General features: G+C 45.0%; 2 protein-coding genes across 3 annotated transcripts in view; one reads left to right on the forward strand and one right to left on the reverse strand.

The window, feature by feature from the left end:
- The first annotated feature begins 45 nt into the window (after positions 1–45).
- Positions 46–5,068, forward strand: tmem170a (transmembrane protein 170A). 2 transcript variants are annotated; one of them, XM_028958584.1, is made up of 3 exons: positions 46–295; positions 2,342–2,512; positions 3,798–5,068. In XM_028958584.1, exons 1-3 carry the CDS (start codon positions 190–192, stop codon positions 3,926–3,928), a joined length of 408 nt encoding a protein of 135 aa, XP_028814417.1. In that variant the 5' UTR covers positions 46–189; the 3' UTR covers positions 3,929–5,068. The 2 variants fall into 2 exon arrangements, with proteins under 2 accessions (XP_028814417.1, XP_028814416.1); XM_028958583.1 differs by lacking the exon at positions 46–295 and having other exon boundaries at positions 2,191–2,512.
- Positions 5,069–7,894: 2,826 nt separating this feature from the next.
- carmil2 (capping protein regulator and myosin 1 linker 2) overlaps positions 7,895–22,503 on the reverse strand; it is a 28,134-nt gene continuing 13,525 nt past the window's right edge. Inside the window, exons 28-40 of the mRNA XM_028958442.1 lie at positions 21,912–21,999; positions 21,482–21,574; positions 20,886–20,952; positions 19,600–20,006; positions 15,472–15,581; positions 14,606–15,359; positions 13,131–13,235; positions 12,619–12,655; positions 11,912–11,983; positions 10,537–10,857; positions 9,533–9,640; positions 9,341–9,445; positions 7,895–8,285 (exon numbers count right to left, since the gene is read on the reverse strand). Coding sequence (XP_028814275.1) covers positions 8,065–8,285; positions 9,341–9,445; positions 9,533–9,640; positions 10,537–10,857; positions 11,912–11,983; positions 12,619–12,655; positions 13,131–13,235; positions 14,606–15,359; positions 15,472–15,581; positions 19,600–20,006; positions 20,886–20,952; positions 21,482–21,574; positions 21,912–21,999 — 2,488 coding nt within the window. The 3' untranslated portion in view covers positions 7,895–8,064. The remainder of the gene's footprint in view (positions 8,286–9,340; positions 9,446–9,532; positions 9,641–10,536; positions 10,858–11,911; positions 11,984–12,618; positions 12,656–13,130; positions 13,236–14,605; positions 15,360–15,471; positions 15,582–19,599; positions 20,007–20,885; positions 20,953–21,481; positions 21,575–21,911; positions 22,000–22,503) is intronic.

Genomic DNA, 22,503 nt, shown 5'->3' on the forward strand with positions numbered 1-22,503 from the left:
TTTGTGCGCAGATCGGACGACGTGACGTCAGAAGTACGCGTTTGTGTTTGTGTTTCGGAAGCAGCACCCAGCACCCCTCAGCCTACCCAGGATTACGACAGGACGGCGGCAACGTCTCCGTTTTCCCATGACTCGCCCCACTTCCGCGGCCTCCGCCTCATGCTCCTGCTCCCGGTGCTGCGATAAGAGATGCAGGGCGACGTCGGGTTCGCACAGCAGATCCTCAGCCTGAACCTGGTCCCGAGGAAGCGCCTCAGCAGCTGCGGCAATGACACGTCGCTGTGCGACTTCTCGGGTCAGCCTGCATGCTTCGCCCCGCGGCGGGGTCGGTGGTGTCGGGGCCAGAACGCCGAGGCTGATCCGTCTACCCCTCCACCCTCTCGGGCGGAGTAAAGCCGAAGCTGGCGGTCAGGCTAGCGTTAGCATGTTACTTTAATGCCTTTCAGCTAAAAAGATTCACTCGCTGCAGACAGCGTTAAAAACAGTAACCCAATGTTCTAACTTTTCTCGGGCTAGTTAAGTTTTTAGTTTGCAAATGATTAGACAATGTGTTTGGCATTTATACATGTAGAGAAAAAGATGTAACATGTGTGGTCGCTCGTCTAGCTTCACCACGCTTCTCGTTTTGGGAGTTATGTACTAGGTTAGGTAGTGTGTAGCTCCTAGATTTGAATGACTGAAATATTCTTATTAAATACGTTGTTCTTTACATATTTGAATGTGCTGACAAATCACACACAAATTATTAATGGGAAAACAATTTGTTATTTGTTATTTCCTTAAAACAAGTCAGGCCCAGTAGTGTGTGTGTTTCCCATGCCTGTACGATGTCCCTACAACGCCTGAGCGTGCTCCTGCTGATGTGGCGGAATGTCTCCTGACCTGGACTAAAGCATCCGCCAAACGTGGCGTTTGCAGGATGGAGCGAGACATGATTTCCCATGGATGGATTCAGTTCTGGAGACGGGCGGGCCAGTCCATAGCATCAACATCTTCGTCTTGCAGGAATCTCATCTCGGTACCTAATGGCAGTCGGGCTACCTCTGGGGAGCACATGCAGGGCTGTGTGGCCCCCCAAAGAAATGCCACCCCACACCATTACTGCCAAACCGGTCATGCTGGAGGATGTACTCCATGGCGTCTCCAGGCCTGCTCAGTGTGAACCTCCTTTCATCGGTGTGCAGTGGCGAACTTGCCAATCTTGGTGTTCTCTGGCAAATAGCAAACATGCTGCGTGGTGTTGGGCTGTAAGCACGACCCCCACCTGTGGACCTCGGGCCCTCATACCACCCTCATGGAGTCTGTTTCTGACTGCTTGAGCAGACACACACATTTGTGGCCTGCTGGAGGTCATTTTGCAGGGCTCTTTCAGTTCTCCTCCTGTTCCTCCTTGCACAAAGGTGGAGGTAGCATCCTGCTGCTGGGTTGTTGTCCTCCTATGGCCTCCTCCACGTCTCCTGATGTACTGGCCTGGTAGCGCCTCCATGCACTGGACACTACGCTTACGGCCATACCAGCCGAAGAACGCCCTATCTCGTCTGATCTTGGAAGCTAAGAAGGCTTGGGTGGGAGACTGCCTGTGAATACCAGGTGCTGTAAGCTTTAACTGTTGGGGGCAGTGGTTGCCGGTGGTAGGAAGTGGTAAGGAAGCAGAAGGTTGCCGGTTCGAATCCCGATCTGCCTGTCATGGCTGCCCACAGCTCACTCAGGGTGATGGGTTAAATGCAGAGGACAAATTTCACTGTGTGCACCGTGTGCTGTGCTGCTGTGTATCACATGTGACAACCACTACACTTTACACTTTACGCCGACAGACACGGCAACCTTTCTTGCCGCAGCTCGCACAGATGTGCCATCCTGGATGAGCTGCACTACCTGAGCCACTTGTGTGGGTTGTAGACTCCGTCTCCTGCTACCACTAGAGTGGAAGCACCGCCAGCATTCAAAAGTGACCATCAGCCAGAAAGCATAGGAACTGAGAAGTGGTCTGTGGTCACCACCTGCAGGACCATGCCTTTATTGGGGACGTCTTGCTAGTTGCCTATAATTTCCACCTGTTGTCTGTTCCATTTGCAGAACAGCATGTGAAATTGATTGTCAGTCAGGGTTGTTTGGACAGTTTGATTTCACAGACTTGGAGTTACATTGTGTTGTTTAAGTGTTCCCGAGCAGTGTATATTAAGAGTGTACAATGATTAATTCGGCATGAATGTAATACCAATCACCTTTAACTACTTTTGTGCTTGTAGATTACTATTTCTGAATGCGTATATGCTGGCTGCCTTCATGTGGTGCAGCAGTGCACTTGTATCATGTATGTTTGTTCTATTCTGTTTCACAGAGATGTGGTATGGTGTCATCCTCTGGACTGCTGTCTCGTCGTTGATTTTTCATCTGCCTGCTGCACTTCTGGCCCTTTTTACACTGCGCCGGCACAAGGTGGCAAGGTTCATGCCCATTGCCATCCTACTCATGGGCATCATTGGGCCACTAACGGGCGGCGTTCTTACAAGTATGTGATGAGCCACCTCAAAACATTCTATTTTCGGGTCTTTAATATTATTATCACTCATTATTTCAGCGACTTAAGGTTCTAATTACAATATAAACTAAGGGCACTATATTCAAAGTGCTACTAAGCATGGAGCTTGTTTGCCTGTGTGAGTTCCATTATGTTTGTGCTTGTGGCATATTGGCGGGCGCAGATTTAAATAATCAGAATATTTAGTCGTCATTGGGCTCTACTCACCTTAAAATCTGCATACAAAAACATTGTTATATATGAAATGCTGCTTTTATATAATCATTTAATGCCCGAGCATTAGTCCTCGCACATGCAAACAATCCCCATGCTTATGACTTAGGGCAGTTAGAAAAGAGGGAGAGAGAGAAGAGAGGGTAAGAGAGAGAGGCAATAGTTCAATTCAAGACAATTTTTTTTTTTTTTTTTTTTTGTCATCCTTTGGTTTTGTTTTAAGTCTAAGACTCTCCAGGGGGCAGTATGTTCGAGACGGCGTTTCGTACTAGTGTCATCATTATTATGTAAAGCATTTAAGTCTGTCTTTAGTCATAAGTGAATCTGGATGCAGTTGTCTCTGCGGTACACATTAATATTTCATCTCAAACCATGTCCTCATAAAATATTCAGTGCTGTTTTTGACCAGACATTGACAGCGTAGTACAGCATAAGGAAGTGTACGTTTTGCCTGATCATAAGGTCAGATTCAAATGGGGTGGTAGTAGCCTAGTGGGTAACACACTTACCTATGAACCAGAAGACCCAGGTTCAAATCCCACTTACTACCATTGTGTCCCTGAGCAAGACACTTAACCCTGAGTTGCTCCAGGGAGGGACTGTCCCTGTAACTACTGATTGTAAGTCGCTCTGGTTAAGGGCGTCAAGGGCACAATAATGAATAATTATTTAATTGATGAAAGAATTGACCTGTGAGCTTAAATGGAAGGAGGGCTGAAATTTGTGACATCCACATAGTATGAACATGTGGACTGGATTATTGTTTTTGGCGAGTGTCTTTTTGAATCGGATGTAAAAGCAACCACAATTTTTTTTTTAAAAGAGAAAAATTGTGCTTTAGCGTTAGAAAGAAGTTTGCATTTCCCCTGCCCTCTAGGGGGAATTTATGGCCACTGTATATGTCACCAAGCAGATCTGGTGATCTTATTCCATTCTGAGGACACCTTTGGGGGTCTTCATTTTACAGAAATTGACACTCAAACATTTGCTTTTTTGTGCTGTAAATGTATTTGTGGTACAAGTGACGTTGTTTTGGTTACAGGTGCAGCAATAGCAGGGGTGTACAAAGCAGCAGGGAAGACGATGATCTCCCTAGAAGCACTGGTGTTTGGAGTCGGACAGTCCTTCTGCATCTTCGTCATCTCCTTCCTCAGAATCCTGGCTACGCTGTAGCACAGAGCCCCCCCTCTCGGCACGCCGCGTGTCGAAACGGGAGGGAGGGGAGATATGCAACCAGCGTTCACTCGCAACGGACGACTTATGCAGAACACAGCTGTTCCTACAGAGGCCTTATATTCCTGGCGAGACCAGACACATGGTCATGCTATGATTTGACTTTCCAAAGTGATGGATTCCAGGCTGGATTGGTGAGGAGCTGAAGGCCTTCTTTCGCACATGTACACATCTTTTGAAAGTATAACATTCCAGGTAACAAAAAAAAAAGTCAAATGTGAGATCATTGCTCTTTTCCTTTGGAGATGATGACATTAGTGCTAAGCAATGGTGAGAGAACGCACACTGATTATATTATAAATGTGATTTTATTACCACAATTTGGACTTAAATTTAATTAAGGGTTGTACATAAAATGAAACATCCCGGCTATGTGTCAGAAACATGCAACTATCAGAGGAGAGAGAGAGAGAGAGCGAGAGAGAGATATCTCACCAATTTTTTTCTTAGTGTATAAGGCCAACAGGTGTATGTGAACCCATCATTTTTTCTATCATACTGATACTATGGGAGGGTGTTTCATTTTGGTCTTGTTTTGTGGTGAAGCATATAGCCTTACTGGGCTCTTCATTATCTATAAAAATCTTGTCTACGGGACTTTTTTTTTTTTTTTTAAGGATTACTGTAGCATCTGGAGGTTTTTTGGGCACCTTTTCTCAGACGCACCTGCCTACTGTAAACATTTGCCAGGTTTTTGTGTCCGGATGCCATCCTCCGAAACTCTGCCCTGTGATTTCTACATGAATTCAGCCGACTGTGTTCCAGGTGTTATTGTTCTCAAGAGCCACAAGCTGACCTCACTTCTTTTAAAGCCTACGTGAATGTGAATCACATTTCTCTCAGATCCCATTAGAGTTCTAACTTTTTTAAACACTTACCAAAGAAGTCTTAACATATATGATATAATTTCCTTTTCTCTTTGCAACATTGCTGCAAGTTTTAGGTAACAACCATGACTACATGATTTTTTAACCCTTTGTAAACCACAGCTTCACATTGTTATATGACATTGGTTTTTACCTGCTTGGCATTATGGATCATGGCATTAATGGACAAAACAAGGTTGATAAGATGAGTGGGGGGGGGGGGGGGGGGGGGGGGAAGCCGCATGGGTGTAATATTGATGCCATCTGTGGCTGATGTGATCATGGATGTTACTTTTAACGTTTAAATGCCTCACCTTGTCTCACAAGGCCTTTGGACATTCAGTGGTTCCTTGACTGGCGCCAGAGGTGAGAGTATTGTTTTGGGGAATTTGGACTGCTCAATACATAATCTGTCTGAAGCTGGAAAACTGGCAGTTATGTTGTTTTCATCAGAGAGAAAATGCATTGGAAGCAATGAATTGCTAATCTGGGCCTATGGTCTCTTGCTTTTAAGAAAAATTTTAAAAGATTATATATATATATATATAATTTTACCATCCCTTGTTGTAGAACGCCTAAAACTCCGTAAGTTTTTTGGGTTTGTTTTGCACTGTGCTGTTTTTGATAAAATTATTATTTACATATGATTGTCTAACAATGAATTGACGGTCTTTTCCTTTCTGCACAGGGTTGATTTTATTACTGTAATTTAAGTGCCAATTGTTAATATTTTAATGTAATAAATTGTTTTAGATTATAAATCTGCCTAGTAATTTTTGTGTAATACTGAGTGTAATTCTGTGTAAGACCTTCATAGTTTATCAAATCGCTGCATTCAACCGGTCATGAGTATTATTAATATGAAAGAGTATGGGCTTTATATTGTTATTATAATGTGACTATAGGGTTACATTTACATTTACGGCATTTGGCAGACGCCCTTATCCAGAGCGACTTACAACGCGGCTTTCAAGTTACCATCGATGAAGAGATCAATTCCGGTTCACTAGGACCCCAACTATGAATACATCTATTTAATTCACTCTGTTGTAGATTCTGTACACAAGTTCGACAACAAGAAAATTACAATTTAATCTAAATATTCTTTAAAGGAGACAATCAGGATTATTGAATGTTTGACCCCTTTGGATTGGTGTCTTAATTAATAACAAAAATTGGATCATTCAAATCATAAAGGGTGGTAGTGGCTTAGACAATCTCCTATGAACCAGAAGACCATAAAGTCCTCCTTCCAGGGGTCTGTCCCTGTAACTTTTGATTATAAGGGCGTCTGATAAATGCTGCAAATGTAAACGAAGGAAAAATATCTGCCTGTACCCATTACTGTTAATAGGACAGACAAATGCTGGTTTCCTGTCACAAAACTGAGGTTTTTCCATCAACACCTGATTCTGTGTTACTACAGACCTTCATTTCATGGAGGCTTTAATCCTCCTACTGTTTTTTTTTTCCTCATCTCTGTGGTTCTCTCTCTCACTGACACACATACACACACACACAGATGGCAGTCCTGCTTCTTTACAGCTCCCACCAGCCAACTCTGTGGCACCATGGCTGTGTGCCTGGTCCACAGAATAATGTGCCATCACCAGAGAGGAGCTGCACCCGGCTAAGTGACTCACGTGACTCAGGCTGTGTAGGTTTCACTCGACACAGGGACAGGTTTATTCCACCAACAGCAAAGATTATCTAATACTTATAACATTTGATGCCGCCCTAAACACTAAAAATGTTCTTTGAAATGTTGATAAGCTGCAATTGATATTTATGGTAATTCCATCCTAAAGCCTTTCTTGTTTTATGATCTCTTTGTTAAAAAAAACCCACTGTACTAAAGGCACTCACATCCAAACAACCCACCGTCACATCCCACTCACATTTGTGGGAAATTTTGTTGTATTTGTTGTATTGTGTTCTGTCCATAATGTTGAATGTGCAACAAGCTGATCATAAACTTGCAGAGAGCCAAATGATTAGTCACTGCTGCCTACTAGTGTATCAACAGTTGTCCCTCCCATTGTGACAGGCCGCCACTTTTGTTTGGCTTTATTTATGTATGTGTCTGTGTGTGTCTGTGTGTGTGTGTGTGTGGGTGTGGGAACGGAAAGTATTCACACCTCCACCAGTTGGGGCTTTATGGCAGAGTGACTCGACAGAAGCCTCTCCTGCAAGACACACGATAGCCCTGAATGACACCAAGATGTTGAGATTCTCTGCTCTGGTGAGATCAATATGGAACTTTTTGGCCTTAATTCTATGGTATTTGTGGAGAAATCCAGGCACTGCTCATCACCTGTCCCTTACAGTCCCAACAGTGAAGCATTGTGGTGGCAGCATCATGCTGTGATGTGTTTTGCAGCTGCAGGGACAGGACGACTGGTTGCAATCAAGGGAATGATTAATGCGGCCAAATACAGGGATATCCTGGATGAAAACCTTCTCCAGAGTGCTCAGGACCTCAGACTGGGCCGAAGGTTTACCTTCCAACAAGACAATGACCCTAAGCACACGGCTAAAATAACGAAGGAGTGGCTTCACAACAGCTCTGTGACTGTTCTTGAATGGCCCAGCCAGAGCCCTGACTTAAATTGAGCATCTCTGGAGAGACCTAAAAAAGGCTGTCCACCAACATTTACCATCCAAGCAAGGAGAAAAGGCAGAGGATCCCCAAATCCAGGTATAAAAAACTTGTTGCATCTTTCCCAAAAAGATTCATGATTGCATTAGATCAAAAGGGAGCTTCTACTAAATACTGAACAAAGGGTCTGAATACTTCAGTATATATTTCACTATATATTTCAGTTTTTCTTTGTTAATAAATCTGCAAAAAATACTTTCTGTACCCACTGTATATAACACCTAAGCATCTTCCCCCTGACACAACCAGTTGAGATTCATCCCACTGCAAACATAAAGGGCTAACTGAAGGCTAAGTGGATGAGTTCCTCTGAAAACTGTTATTTGCTGCATTATATTGAATCCTGTGGGAAAGAGTAGGGAAGACAAGACAAGGCAGAACTGGTCTTTCACACAACTCAATTCACTTTTTAATAATTATTAACAATTATAGTTATTGATTTACTCTCTTTTTGCTTTAAAACATTTTTTTTGTTCATAATTCATTCTTTTGTAAATAATCTGACGTGCAAGGCAAAGGTCAACATGATAAAAAATAGATTCTGCGCAGGGTCAGTCCATGTTTTTTTCGAGTAAGGAGGTTTCAGTTCTTTGGTCTGATGTCTCTCTCTGCTCTGTGTGCTGCTGTGAGACCATCTCTCCCAACCCTACCGGGGTCTCTCCATCCCCATCATTGGCCCCCGTTGGGCGGTGACCCGCCTGACCCCCAGGTGCTGCCGTGATGTTTGAGCCATCTGCCTTCCCACTGCTCTCCTTCTTCTCCAAGCCTTTACCTGCATCACAATGTAAATACTCATAATTGAGAAAATGTTAGCAATTTTAAATACTGTAATTATAAATATTATAGCCTAAGTACTACATTTTCCGACCTCACCATCCCCTCAGTGTAAAGATTTGCAATAATATTCATCCACTTTACAATCATTATATGTTTTTCTCTCACCAAGTGAGTTTATGTGTAGATAGATAGATGGACACAATTCAAATTTTTATACTTTTATTTATATTACATTAATATTAATTTTATGCTCCAGACATCTCACTGTACTTGAAATTATAATATCAAAATAATGTAATCATCTTCTGATGCATCTAATACCATGATCAGTGTCATAACCATGAAAATATCTGGACATCACAGTTTGTTCTTTGCAGGATTTGACCTTATACTATGAGGCCATAGACCACATTCCTTTTAAACACCATTATGCCTTATTTAACTTAAAAAACATTCAAGAATTATCCTGAAAACTCATAGGTGTTACTGTACAAGTAACATCTGTAAAATATCACTTTTACAATGGTTTAAATTTTCCACTTGTGTGACTAATAAAGGATCATCTTGTTTTATCTCATCTCATCTGTGTCACATGCAGTTTTAACAAAGCAACACACCCCACACTGCAACGACAGAAACTACAGCAAATTCTGATGATGAGAAGGAAGGGCAAGAGAGATGAATCACTGCTTTTAATAAGTCTGACAACTACACTGAAACTGTCTGTTCCAACTCGGTTCCCCATCACATATTTCACGGAGGAATTATCTTCCTCCGCGCCTCTAATTGGAGGTATTTGTCCAGATTACAGGCAGGTAACCTGACCCCCCGCATCAGCCTGGTAACAGGTACAGGGGCCGTAATGGGATAAGAGTTTGCTCAAAGGTACATGTTGGTAGATTTATGTGCCTCATCTCTTCGCCGGCGCTGTGTGCTGTTGGAATTGGGGGGACGAAGGGTCAGAATACAAAGACTCTTGACTCTGTTCGTCCGTCCATCCAAGCTTACTGATTATTTGTTCACTGATGCTGCGCTAATCCTGAACCTCACCTTCCTCCCCCTCAGGCAAATCCTCTGTGCAGGGCGGCAGCTCCCCGAGATTCGCCCGCTTCCGCACCGGTGATCTCTGCAGCCGTGGCAACGCGGCCTTCAGTTCTGAGAGAGCGGGAGAGAGAAGGTATTCCAGGATTACAGTCTGCAGGCAGTGTGACCCTCCTTAGGTCCAGTGGTAGCTGTGCTCACCCTCGGGGTCCAGCAGGGCAGCATGCTGGAGGAGGGACTCCTCGTGGACGGACACGGCTCTACGTTGGGGCGAGGGCTTCATGCGGGGTCGGGGTTTTGGTAGGGTCTCTGTGATGGGAGGCACAGCATTACTTTATCAGGCTCAGATGTCACTACTAAACAGACTGCAGAAATGCTCATTGCCCGGCTTTAACTGTTGTTTTTTTTTGCATGTATATTACAAAAACCCAGAGGTTAGCGGGTGTGACCCCTGAGCTGAAGCCCCATGGCATTGTGATCTGGTGAAAGTTTGTCATAAAGTGATAAAAAAGTGAAGTGATTGTCACATGTGATACACAGGAGCACAGCACACGATGCACACAGTGAAATTTGTCCTCTGCATTTAACCCATCACCCTGAGTGAGCAGTGGGCAGCCATGACAGGCGCCCGGGGAGATCCACCTTGGCGGATCGGGATTCGAACCGGCAACCTTCTGATAACGGGGGCGCTTCCTTTACCGCTAGGCCGCCACTGCCCCAGCATCGGACGATACAAGATGGTTTGCATTTCAATAGGCACTCAGTACGCTCAGAAATGGTTTCATCAAAGCCTGCCAGACTCACTTGTGAGTGCTGCATTACAGGACAGAGCGCAACACTATCTGATTTGGCCAATGAGTTTACTCAAACACAGCATCCTGAGTGCTTCGCCCCGCCAAGGTGCTGAATGAAAACAGATCCATTGCAGCCATTTGAAGGCCCCCTAGGCTGCATTTTCATTTCTCTGCTACTTATTTTATTACAGTATTGGATGTGACATCTGAGGGGAGCCGGAGGATGGGAACAGAGCAAAAGTTGCATCCAGCCTTGCAACTCCAGCATCTACAGCAGTCAGCATATTACAATCACTGCATATCATTTAAATGTCATTCAGTAATGAAGAGTGACTTCCATTCAGTAATTACAGTGAGAGTCAACCTGCAGCAACACATAGATTTTAAAAAAGTAACTCTTGGTCTGCCCACCTTCAGTGACGGACTGTGCTCTCTCTGAGCGCTCTCGGCTCTCTACTGTGCTGATGCCCCTGCGTGGTGAGGGAGCCGGGGGGGTCTCTTTTCGAGGTGAGGGGGTGGGCCCCTCCCGTTGCTGGGGCTGAGGACCCTGGCTGGGTTCTGCCTCTGTCAGCTGGCCCTCCGGGGATGGAGTGAGCTGCTTGGGGACTGCTGGAAAGATCCTAGGGGCCATAGGGCTATCGGTGGCTGGAAGCAGAATGGGTTTAGGAGCTGGTTTAGGGGGCAGGGGACCAATGGGGCGTTCTGGGAGGGCTGGTCTAGGCCGTCTGGTATCTGAGCATAAACACAATATGTACAATTAAAAAACATTGAATGGGTTGTCCAATCATTAAAAGGAATATTATACAGTAGAACTTTTGCATAGTTTACATTTTATATGACTATATAAATGATCGTGCAATATAATGCCTCTAAAACCAATTAGATTCTAAAATGCTACATGTAACAGCATCAAGCCAGTGAAGTCAGTATATAAAGGTTGTACAATAATTCCAACTACATGATCAGGCTTTGCTGCTGACCCAGTTGTCCATTCTTTTGGTGCAACACTGTTTCCAATTCAAAAATATGAATACATAATCTGCATTAATAACATTGTACTGTAGGTGGCGGAGTATCCCCAGTAATTTAATTCATGAATATATGCATATGTAATGTGCATATTGTTATGCATAGTATTCAGTATCAGTCAAAAGTTTGGACGCACCTACTCATTTCTGGGTCTTGCATTTTTACATTATACAACAAAATAGGAAACACAGGGACTATGAAATTACAGGTGAGGTTATGAAATAAACAAACAAAAAAAAAACCATATACTTCATTCACTCATGTTAATGAGCATCTTATGAAGTGGCTTTTGATGGTGACAATATTGAACAAAGCAGCCATGAAAGTAAAAAGAGGCGACTCTGGAAAAAACACATTCATAATATTTCTCCTATAAATACTAGATTTGTTTCTTGCATTGTATTGGATTCAAAATGGCTTCATCTCCATAACCACCACAGAATAAAGTGAAGTGATTGTCACATGTGATACACAGCAGCACATCACATGGTGCACACGGTGAAATTTGTCCTCTGCATTTAACCCATCACCCTGAGTGAGCAGTGGGCAGCCCGGGGAGCAGTGTGTGGGGACGGTGCTTTGCTCAGTGGCACCTTGGCGGATCGGGATTCGAACCGGCAACCTTCTGATTACGGGGCCGTTTCCTTATCTGCTAGGCCACCAAAGTTGAGGAAGGTACATCAAAACTTTTGACTTGTAGTGTATGCATATGGTATATATGTGCAACATTGACTGGGTTAAAACTTTATGTAATTACCTGATGAAGTTGACATAGTACGAGGCTTCATAAAAGTGGCTGGGGGTTCCTGATTATTATCAAGAATCGCACCTAAAACATGATGCCAGGACACAGAATTTTTTTAATTTATTTTCAGACAGCATAACACAGACACAGGCATCTAAGTCCTGATAGAAAAGATCAGCTTTCTTTTCAAAATTTTGCAGTTGATCTATTGCATGTTACATATTACACGTGTTAGTGTGTGGAAAATCTCACATTTCACTCAAATTGGTTTTTAAAAATAATGACATCATAGTACACATTTCGACCAACAGTAAGGAATAAACAGGAACCCAAAACTAAATTTACATTTACATTTACAGCATTTATCAGACGCCCTTATCCAGAGCAACTTACAATCTGTAAGGTTAGGTTACAACCAGTAACCCTAAGCAATTTAGGGTTAAGTGTCTTGCTCAGGGACACAATGGTAGTAAGTGCGATTTGAACCTGGGTCTTCTGGTTCAAAAGCGAGCGTGTTACCCACTAGGCTACTACCACCCTTTAATTTTCTTCAAAACACACATTTTATATGATTGCAGGGGATATGTGAGATTATGGATGGGAAAGTGACTATGAGAGGGAAGCTACAAATGCAGCAAAACCTTCCTCTTAGAGCTGCACTGATGGGGAGACTGAGCCTAGGTTGACAACGGGTACAGTAGAGCAGAACAGTGTCTTACCCTCGGAGTTGGCTTTTCTCAACTCCTCTTCCTTGTTCTGAGAATACAAACGAGGATAAAGGTATTGAATTGAATGTGAATAATCCCCTTAAATATCTAGCACTGTTTTACATGGCCAAGATAAAGTTCCAGTTTTGATAGAGCTGCTAAGCCTGAAGACTGGATTAAATAATGAAGAGGTTCCTTTTCTTGATCTGAAAGTGTGCAATTTTACAAGTCACTGTACTTAGAACGATCATGAAGTGACATGCTGGGTACATGGAGATTAAGACTAATTTGATGTCCCACTGCAGTGTATGTGTTTAATGAGATTTTACCTGGCCCAGGATCACTGAGAAGTGTGTGTGAGTCTGTGTGTCATTAATATTAAACTCATCCAGTTGGAGCGGATTTAATGCTCACGCTGGTTGAGTCATAATTATGGAACCATGCTGACCAATTAAAGTCTGTGAAACCCCCTGTGAACTAGAACAAAATAACACAAGGAAGAATGACTCGCATTCTTAACTCACCTGACTGCTCTTGGAGTCTGGGGGCGGGGTCTTACCAACCCCCATGCGGTGTAGCATGACGTGGAGACGCTGCTCAAAGCTGGATGAGCTCTCCGAGGCGTGCTTCTACAGGGGGAAGAGGGGAGACATGAAGGGGAGCTGCAGAACTGGGGTCCTTCCATGGTAATGACCATTGAAGGTGGGGCGCAGCTGAGGTCAAACACTGGGACTTGCATTGGACTTGGCCTCAACAAACATAATTCTGGGTTCCCGTGTGTTCTGAATGTTGAATTTTGAAATGGATCCTCTGCACCGAATGTACTCAATGACAGCTTTAGTAAATACTCACAAGAGAAACAATTCACTACGGGCCAGAAGTTTTGGTCCAGCCGCTGCATTTTTTTAAATAAATAAACTAGGAAAAAATCAATTTGAGAAGCATTTCAAAATCTGATGCCTCAAACAATTGTAAACAGTTGTTTGCAATATTTAGTATTTAATGATTTGTATCACTTTAAGCAATAAGTTGTGTGGAGTTAGAATAGTGCCGCTAAGTTAGGGTGACTAGATGTCCTCTGGCCAGGTTGGGTGATATTTGTCACGTCATCGGCTTCTGCTTCTACGCGCATATTCGTGCTAGTAAAAAAAAAAATGTGTTCTGGCAGCATTTACCCCAAACCCATCTGTCCCATTCACCCCCAACCCACTGCTCACAAGGAGTGATGGTTAAAAGCAGAGGACACATTTCGTTGTGTCACCGTGTGCTGTGCTGCAGTGAATCACAATGACAATCACTTCAATTTCACTTTCACACACATGGAATCTTTGCAACCCCCTGGCCTTTCACCACTGCAACTATTTTCTTTGCATAAGTCAAATTTCTCAAGCAACACACTAGCCTTTTTTTTTTATAGCATATAAACAAAAATAATATTTATGCAGTGTTATCATCATTTTACAAGTTAAAAAGATTTAGCAGATCCTGGTGCTTTCTCTTCTGTGGAAAATGGGTCAAAATGGCTCTTGTTAAAGAGTGTTAAAGGTTGCTGACCCCTAATCTAGACAAAGTGCAACAACAGTAGATTGTGCTAAATATGACATATTGTAGCAAGTTTAAATTAGACTTGAAGGGTAGTTCATCTTAAATTTTATCCAAATCAGAATTTAAAACCAATGTAACTGGCAGTTTTTCCACTATTTTACACTCTTTAAACTGAAACGTATCAGATGTGTCTCTAGTGCTTTGACATTTACTTTGCATGCTTGAAAAGGCAAGGGGTGGTAACATAAACGAGGTTCATCAAAATCCATCCATCCATCCATTAAATCACACGTTCTGTTCTTTAAAAATAAAACTACAAATGGCCCTATGCCTTAATCATATCTTGTCAGGAACTGAACATTGAAGTCTTCATAATGAATTAGGCGAAAAATTGATATGTGGATGTAGATAATAATAATAATATGGACAGAGAGTGTATGTGCAGTACTCTCACCTTAGCCGTTGTGGGTGTGCTATCCTCTGGCTCCAGGCCTGTGAGCAGGATGAGGGACTGAGACTTGCCCTCCCTCAGTGAGCGTCTGGTGGGCTTAGGTCTCCTTTCCCCATCCGGTGTACGGCTCTTCTCCAGGGTCCGGCTCTTTTCCCGCTCCACTGAGGGCAACACTAATGGGGCGGGGCAAGGGCTGGGAGTGGGGGAGGTGGGTGACAGCGCTGAGACGTCGCTGGCAGGAGAGGGTGACAGGACGGGGCTGGGGGTGGACACAGGCGCAGTGTTGGGGACGGGGGTCGGTGAGGGAACAGCAGGGGGCACGGCATCTTCTACCCCAGCGACTACTGCGGGGACTGCGTCCGTGGTGGTGGTGGTGATGACGTCTGAAGCTTCCTTGATGTTATCATCTTCTGACTTCACCTTCTTTTCCCGCTCCTTTTCCCGCTCTCTCTCTCTCTCCTTCTCCTTTTCTCGCTCTTTCTCTGCCCGGGCCGCCTCCCTCAGCGGGCGGATGAGGTCTGCTATGGAAGTCTTTTTGGCCTTTCCCTCAGGCGCGCCCTCTCCTTTGGCCCCCCTGCCTGAGCGCACCTTCTTGAAGGCAAAAAAGTCCCCAAACTTCTTCTTAATGTTCTTCGGAGGAGTGGGCGTGGCAGTGGCAGTGGTGGTGGAGGTGGATGTAGTGGCAGGGGCTATGGTGATGGAGGTGGGCTCTCTGGTGGGTTGTGCTTTAGTGAGGGCCTCCTCCCTCTGGTGCTTTCTGATGTGGCAGGGAAACAGAGAGGATAATGGGAAAATGTGGCCACCAATCAGGAGCAATAGAGGTGAGTAAATATTTTAGAATAAATATTTTACACGTGAGTTATACTCACAGGGGGTCATCGGGGATGATTTTCTTTGTGAAAAACTCCTCTACTCCCTCGTCCACCCTGCCCATGTTTTCATAGACTTCATTTTCGCTTTCAGCTGCCTGCTCCTGCTCCTGCACACACACACACACACACACACAACAAAAAATTAAATACACAAAGAGGACTTAGGTCTAATATATATGCGATGGATCTCTCCCAGTATGATGACATTTGAGACGGTGGACACAGTGCTGTCAATGTATTGCTCACATGAAGTCCAGATGATAAAGGAACAGTGCAGGTCTAAGAAGTGATCTGGTCCATATACCTTCATTTCAGGTGCCAACACTGAAGACAGTCTGACCTTTACAAGGTCCTATTATATAACCCTTTAACATCAAGTCTGCAAAAAATATTAACAGACAAGGCAGAATAAGGAGCCAAGAAGTTCTATCCATATTCTGCAGCGCAGAGACCCAAAATATCTCCAGCTGGGGCTCCATTTTCTGCAGCAGGGAGAGCACCGCTATGACAGGGACTGCACAGGCGGCAAGGCCCGTAGGCAGAGTGGGAATGGGAGAGAGCGGGAGAGCCCACTGCAGATCTGTAGCAACCGTATGCAAATGGAGCGCTGTGCTGCATGGGAAATGGATTATAAATCATTTAGCACCTTTCGGCCAATGGGAGCTCACCATTCCTCATCACTCCACTCCATCTTCATAAAGAGGGAGAGCATATCGATACAATCACATTCGTTCCCTCACACAACATAGAACATCATCACAGCACAAAAAATGTAGCTTGTTCCTACATAAAATTCTTTAATAAATCTGTCTTAACCCTAAATTCAGTTTAATTCTATTTTAGGATCATTGCATAAGTTGCTTTCTATTGTCACCCTAGAATGTATTTAGATTTTAGAAGGATTTAGATTTTGTCAATGGCACTGTCAAATATGACATCAAAACTCTGAATGAATTTCTTCAATCCACAAAAATTATTTTATAACACGTAGAACATCATACATGTTATAATTAAAAAAAATTTTTTGGATAATTTGGCTGAATCGCATTGCCATCATTGGCGAGAGGGAAACACCAGTCTGACACTAATGGCAGGTAGAATCTGGTTCTGTGTTCTGGAGGTCCACTGTGACCCTGGTGACAATGATGAGGAACACACAGCCTCAAAATCCCAGGGTGCTGGGCTCAGCACCCATGGTCATTTGTTACCAGGACATCCCTATTACAGCTGTCTGGCTGTCGTAGTGAACCCAGATTCCCACTGGCTGTCTCAGGGAGAGAAATAAATCATGTCTGGCACTAAAATACACACTTCTCACAGACTATAAAAGTTTAAAACACTTTTCATAGCCATCATACCGGTAATGACACAATTTAGACTTATAGCACCAATGATGGTTGCCAAAGTTTAGCAGAAATTAACAACTGAACAGAGAGGGAAAAGTATTAATTTTCAGTTTCTGGGCAGCAGGTTAATCTACATCACATTCTACTTGCATTCTTCTTTGCGTTGCATTCCTTATTAAGGTTTACTTCTCAATAATTCAAATAATTATTTTACTCTTCAGAAACAAAGTAGTAGACTTTAATCCATTGTCATGCACTGATCATTGGATTATGGCTTTTCACATTAAGATATAAATGATAAAATATATAATTGCTGGTGCATTATTGTGTAAATTGCTGACTGTGAGTATTCAGTGTCATACAAGGAAGCACCACTAGATGGAGCTGCCTGACTGTGAAGGTTCAGTCAGGAGAAAGTGTGCAGATATCGTCTCCAGCTGTAACATTTTTGTTGCAATGACGCACCCCTAAAAAACCATCCTGGTTTCCTTTAGACAAGCACTTGCCCTTCCTTCCTCAACCACCTGAAGTATGCTCACACTTCAGGGATGTCTGTTTTTGGGGAGCTGTCCATGGTCCTTTGTTTTAGGGTCCTGCATTTTTTCTGTTTGATGTGGATGTGTGTCAGGAGTAAGGAATGTCCTGACTTGACTCTCACTGTCTAATCTGTTATCAGCATCCTTGTCGGATAGATGATGATTCTGTTTGAGGGAGGTGATGCTGTTACCATAAGCTAGCACTTGTAATTCACACACACACAACAAACAGACTACCTCAGACTACCTCACCACATTATGACACATGCAGGAGGCATCCTGTTCAGTGCAGGAAACGGGATGTTGTCCCTCACACTGCTGATCTCTGGGTCCATCTCTGCTGATCACTCTCACCAGTCTTCACCACCTGCCACCCCATTCCTCAGCCAGCAGCCCAGCCTTTACACATTATGGGCACCTGCACCCACAGCCAACAGTCACACAGCATCACACACGCACTCAGCGACACACACTTAGCTCACATCACTCGTCTGCAGAGTGACGTTCCAGGGCGAACGTGTCATGGACGCCTGGATCCTGCATTCACTCCGTCCAGAGTCCCCACGGTGGCAGCAGTAATGGCAGATTTTTTTTTTTCATACTGTCTTCCCTATCTCTGCGGCAACAAAGGATCTCAGATCTGACTAACCAGCCTCGGCTGACTGCCCACTGACCCCAGACACTCCCAGATAACAACCCAGAAAAATAGTGAAGTAGCCACAACACACGCACACACACACACACACACACACACACACACACACACACAGAGAAGAAAACAGTGATCACATGATCACAAGGCAAAACAGGAAATAAAGAATAGACAAACACAGAAAAAACACACATAGACATATAACATCTGCTGCAGGAAATATAAACAGCATCCATTACGCTGTAATCCTCATCACAACACAGACAACATTCACGTTGCGGTGTCCATGTCAATCATAACACAATTAATTTCACATAGGCTCCCAATTACACAACAATACGATTTCAGCTTTTTCAAACAGCACCAAATATGAAGCCAGTGACAAAGCACCGGTAACAATTCAGGGGTTCCGTCTACTTATTCACTAATCACTGCTAACACAGGCGTGCACGTACTTTCACACACCAGGAACAGATAAATTATTCAAATAAAAAATTCGACCTCAACTATACAGCCACATTAATCAATATTATAATATTATACATGGCAGACTGAGTTCCCATTGGCTGAGATCACGCTCCGGTGAGGACGAGGATTATCATCTCAGAGCGCATATATACACCGTCCAGCAATAACAATTAACGCAGCTGCCATTACACCAGCAATTGCTCTACAGCACCACTCACAGGAAGGAACAGCCATGCCATCACACACACACACACACACACACACACACCGGGATCAAACACGACGGCAGCGCGTTGTCATACACACAGCACAGGAACCTTCTATGACTGCTGGGCATCGTAGAAGCTGTCATGGGAAAGGCTCACACAGACACACACGCATAAATACACACAGCACCCCCTTTCCCGAGCACAACACCCCCACCACAACGTCAGGGTGCACCAGCTGTTTCTCGTGACATTCTAGTCACAGACAAGGATGAAGGTACCTCACACACACACACACACACACACACACACACAGACGCAAGATGGTACATAAACAACCACACGCCCAAACAGCGCTCCACAGAAGCCCCCTCGACGGCGGGTAAGGGACGTGTGAGGGAGAGGGACGGAAGGATGGAGAACATTAATTATTAAGATGCTACAGCAGTCGCACCGAGCCCCGGCCGAGGTGTAGCCCCATTCTGTCTGCACACACCCCGACTCAGGAACCGGTCAGCCCAGCACAGTCATCACCAACAAGACAGCGGGGGAGAATAACACACCCAAAAAATGTCTGCCTTCCTCTGCACCGAGGCACCGGCAGGGCTGACGGGAGAGGAAGCGAGGGAACGAGGGAGAGGACGGGAGGGAGGGAGCGAGCCGAGCCTGGAGATGCGGCAGGCTACTGCCTTAGCCTCCTCTGCTGTGGCTGCAATAACCTGAACGCCGCCATCAGCAGGCAGCCTCCCTCCCTCCCCCTCTCTTTCTCTCCCTCAGCCTCCCGCACCATCATCACCCCTTTTCTGCCTCGTTTTGTCCGCCCGCCTGTCTATTAATTCCCCCCCTCCCGTTCTCTTTCTGCATTTCCATCCTCCCCTCCCTTTCCTCCCAGTCTCCCTCTCTCCATCCCTCCATACCTGTGGCTTGCTGGGCGGCTGCCGGTGGCGGCGGTTGGGTCTGGGCCTGGAGCGGGTGTAGTGCCTCAGTGCTTGGCCTTCGATGGGCAGGTCCATAGGGGGCCGAGGAGGTGCGGGCTCTGGGCGCCGGGGCTCTCTGTTGCTAAGAGCGGCAGCAGCAGCAGCAACAGCCGCGCCAGCATCCGCCTCCCTGGCCGGGTGGGAGGGGCTTCCGAACGTCAGCTGGCCGGCCGGCGTGACTGACGGCGGCGTCGCCAGCGACGACGACAGGCGCCGCCTCCTCTCACCCGCCCCCGAGACCCGGAGGAGCCCCCCGCCTTCCCCGGACCCTCCCCCACCCTCTCCCCCTTCCTGCTGATAATGCGCACTCTCCCTCGCCTGCTGCTCCGTGTCCACTTCCAGCAGACCTGCAGAGAGAGGGAGAGAGAGGTGGAGATGGAGGGCATCGCCACCGGCGGATGGAGGAGCGGGAGGAGCTGTAAACAGGCCAGTCATGCAACGGATGACAGTCAGCGACACAAGATGGAGAGATGAATCGGGGAAGAGATGATCAGAGAGATTCAGGAAACACGCCTCACATACAGCGGGAGCTGGAGGGAGCTGAGGGACACGTTGAAAATGATGAAGAGCAGCGGGGGTGGGGGACAGGGGTGGAGAGGGCCTCCTGACTCACTGGGCTGAAAGTAACCTGGTTATGCCACAGCCAGCAAGGACCCTCCCAAACCAGAGCCCTCAGGACCATGGTGAGGTGACAAAGCGCCTGGACATGGACGGGGAACTCCCCAGAGATGCTCAAAACCGCCAGCACGTGGCACACAGCGGCACACCTGCCAGAACTCAGGCCGGGAAGGGTTAAAGACAGCCGCATCACAACATCAGCTGACCTGCTGCAGCACACTGACACACATCAGCCCGCAGGAAACCAGATTTGGGACACGGGGATTTTCAGCAGGACAACGCAGAGCCATATGGCCGGATGGGATGGAATCTGCCCTTTTGCTGTGGATGCTCCCTTATTTTCAGGCTGTACCATGTGACCCGACCGGCAAGAAGACAACGACTGTGCCCTCCGAGGCTTGCTGTCGGAGGACTGTGGCTTGACCGGATCACCGAGGTTACCCGGCATGACCGCCAACCCTCTGTATGTGCAGCTGTCACAAATCTGAACAGATTTGAGCTGAGTGTCTACATTTGCACTTTTTAGATTATGTAATAAGTTGCTGTCACAGTGTCACTCGCATGTGTCGTGTCACTGTTCTCAATGAGAAGAATTGGACCACACTTACTTTTGACTGAAGGGGCCGGGCGGATGCTCTTCCCATGGAAACTGTTCCTCCAGTTGACCAGACCATACTGATGACATTTTTAAAACATTAAATTGACAGAGCAGTGCAGTACAGTGAACTGATGTGCACAGTGCGTATTGCCTGGTGTAGATGTTAATGAGTGTGAACATTAGTGCACAGTAAGTATAAGAAAGCAGATTTGAGCTGGTGACAATGGTCAGGGTTAGGGCAAAAAAAAAAGTGAAGCTGCACACCGAACGAAATGTATTCGGTTACAGTACATATAAAAAAAAATAATAATGTACTTTTAGAATACATATCAAATACATTCGCATGTAAAAAAGCCGTGCTGCATCATTATCTGGTTGTGTTTATTTCGCAATGCTCCAGGGTGGTGAACTTGTCAGTGACTGTTCGCATATCAGCATCAACATGAATGAAATGTCGTAATGAAGGGATTACAAATAAACAACAATAAAAGATTCACATCTGTTATTTTTGTATTTTGAATGTTTTGCTGTGAGTAATGGGTATAATGGGTATGGGCTGTATGCCCTGGTTGTGAGCTGGTGAGGGTCGACCAGATGCTGCCTGACCTCGTCTGTAGGGAACTCGTGCTCCACCACTCTGAGCTGCGGAACGGTGGTCTTCAGAGAGGAGGGCTGAGTGTGCTCCTTTGTGTGTCGGTCCTGCACAACATCAACATTAGGTGCCGTGGAACACACGTGTAACCATATATTATCTAAGTTGACTTTTTGCTCTGATGTATTTACAAGTTCAAAACTAAAAAGATGAAGGTGAACCTGCAGTTCTCTTTCCAGATATGCGCACACAGAGTGCACATTCAATGCATGTGCACCCTCGCGAGAACTCACACACACACTCTGTGTGCACATATCTGGAAAGAGAACAGCAGGTTCACCTTCATCTTTTTAGTTTAGTTTAGTTTAGCCAGTGTTCACTCTTTTCAGTTCACCCTTCATTAGCAGAACAGACAAGCAGCGAGACGGAACCTGAACCTCATACCAATTTCTGCTGAGATGCAGACAAATCCTGCAGAACGTCATCAATGATACTTTCCGCCAGGGAGATGCTAACCGCCAGTTTCAGTTCACTGAAAGACAGGATGAAGGGAGGTGGGGGAGTGAAACAGGTATGACTCACAAGGCTCACAATACACAACAGTTCGGCTGAGATGTTCATTTTGAAAATTAATACAATCAGATTAGGCCGTGTACTGAAATGTTATGTATTGTTCAATGCGACACCCCCCTATGCCATATATCAAGTGATGAATGTGTGAAGTAAGAAAAGTATTTGTGTGACATTTTGACTAAGGAAGACGTTAAGCACAAATATTGAGCTTGTAATTTCATATTACATTTTTCAATTGCCAATACTTAGTTCATTTCAAAGTACAGGGTGGGCCATTTATATGGATACACCTTAATAAAATGTGAATGGTTGGTGACATTGAATACATTTTATAAGTGGTCAGAAACTTGTAAATAACTAATAAAGTTATTTTGATGTGTCACATGACCCTCTTCCTAGTGAAAAAACAAAAGTTGGATCCAAGATGACCGACTTCAAAATGGCCACTATGGTCACCACCCAT

Source organism: Denticeps clupeoides, chromosome 17 (assembly GCF_900700375.1).
Source record: "Denticeps clupeoides chromosome 17, fDenClu1.1, whole genome shotgun sequence".
NCBI classification, from domain to species: Eukaryota; Metazoa; Chordata; class Actinopteri; order Clupeiformes; family Denticipitidae; genus Denticeps; species Denticeps clupeoides.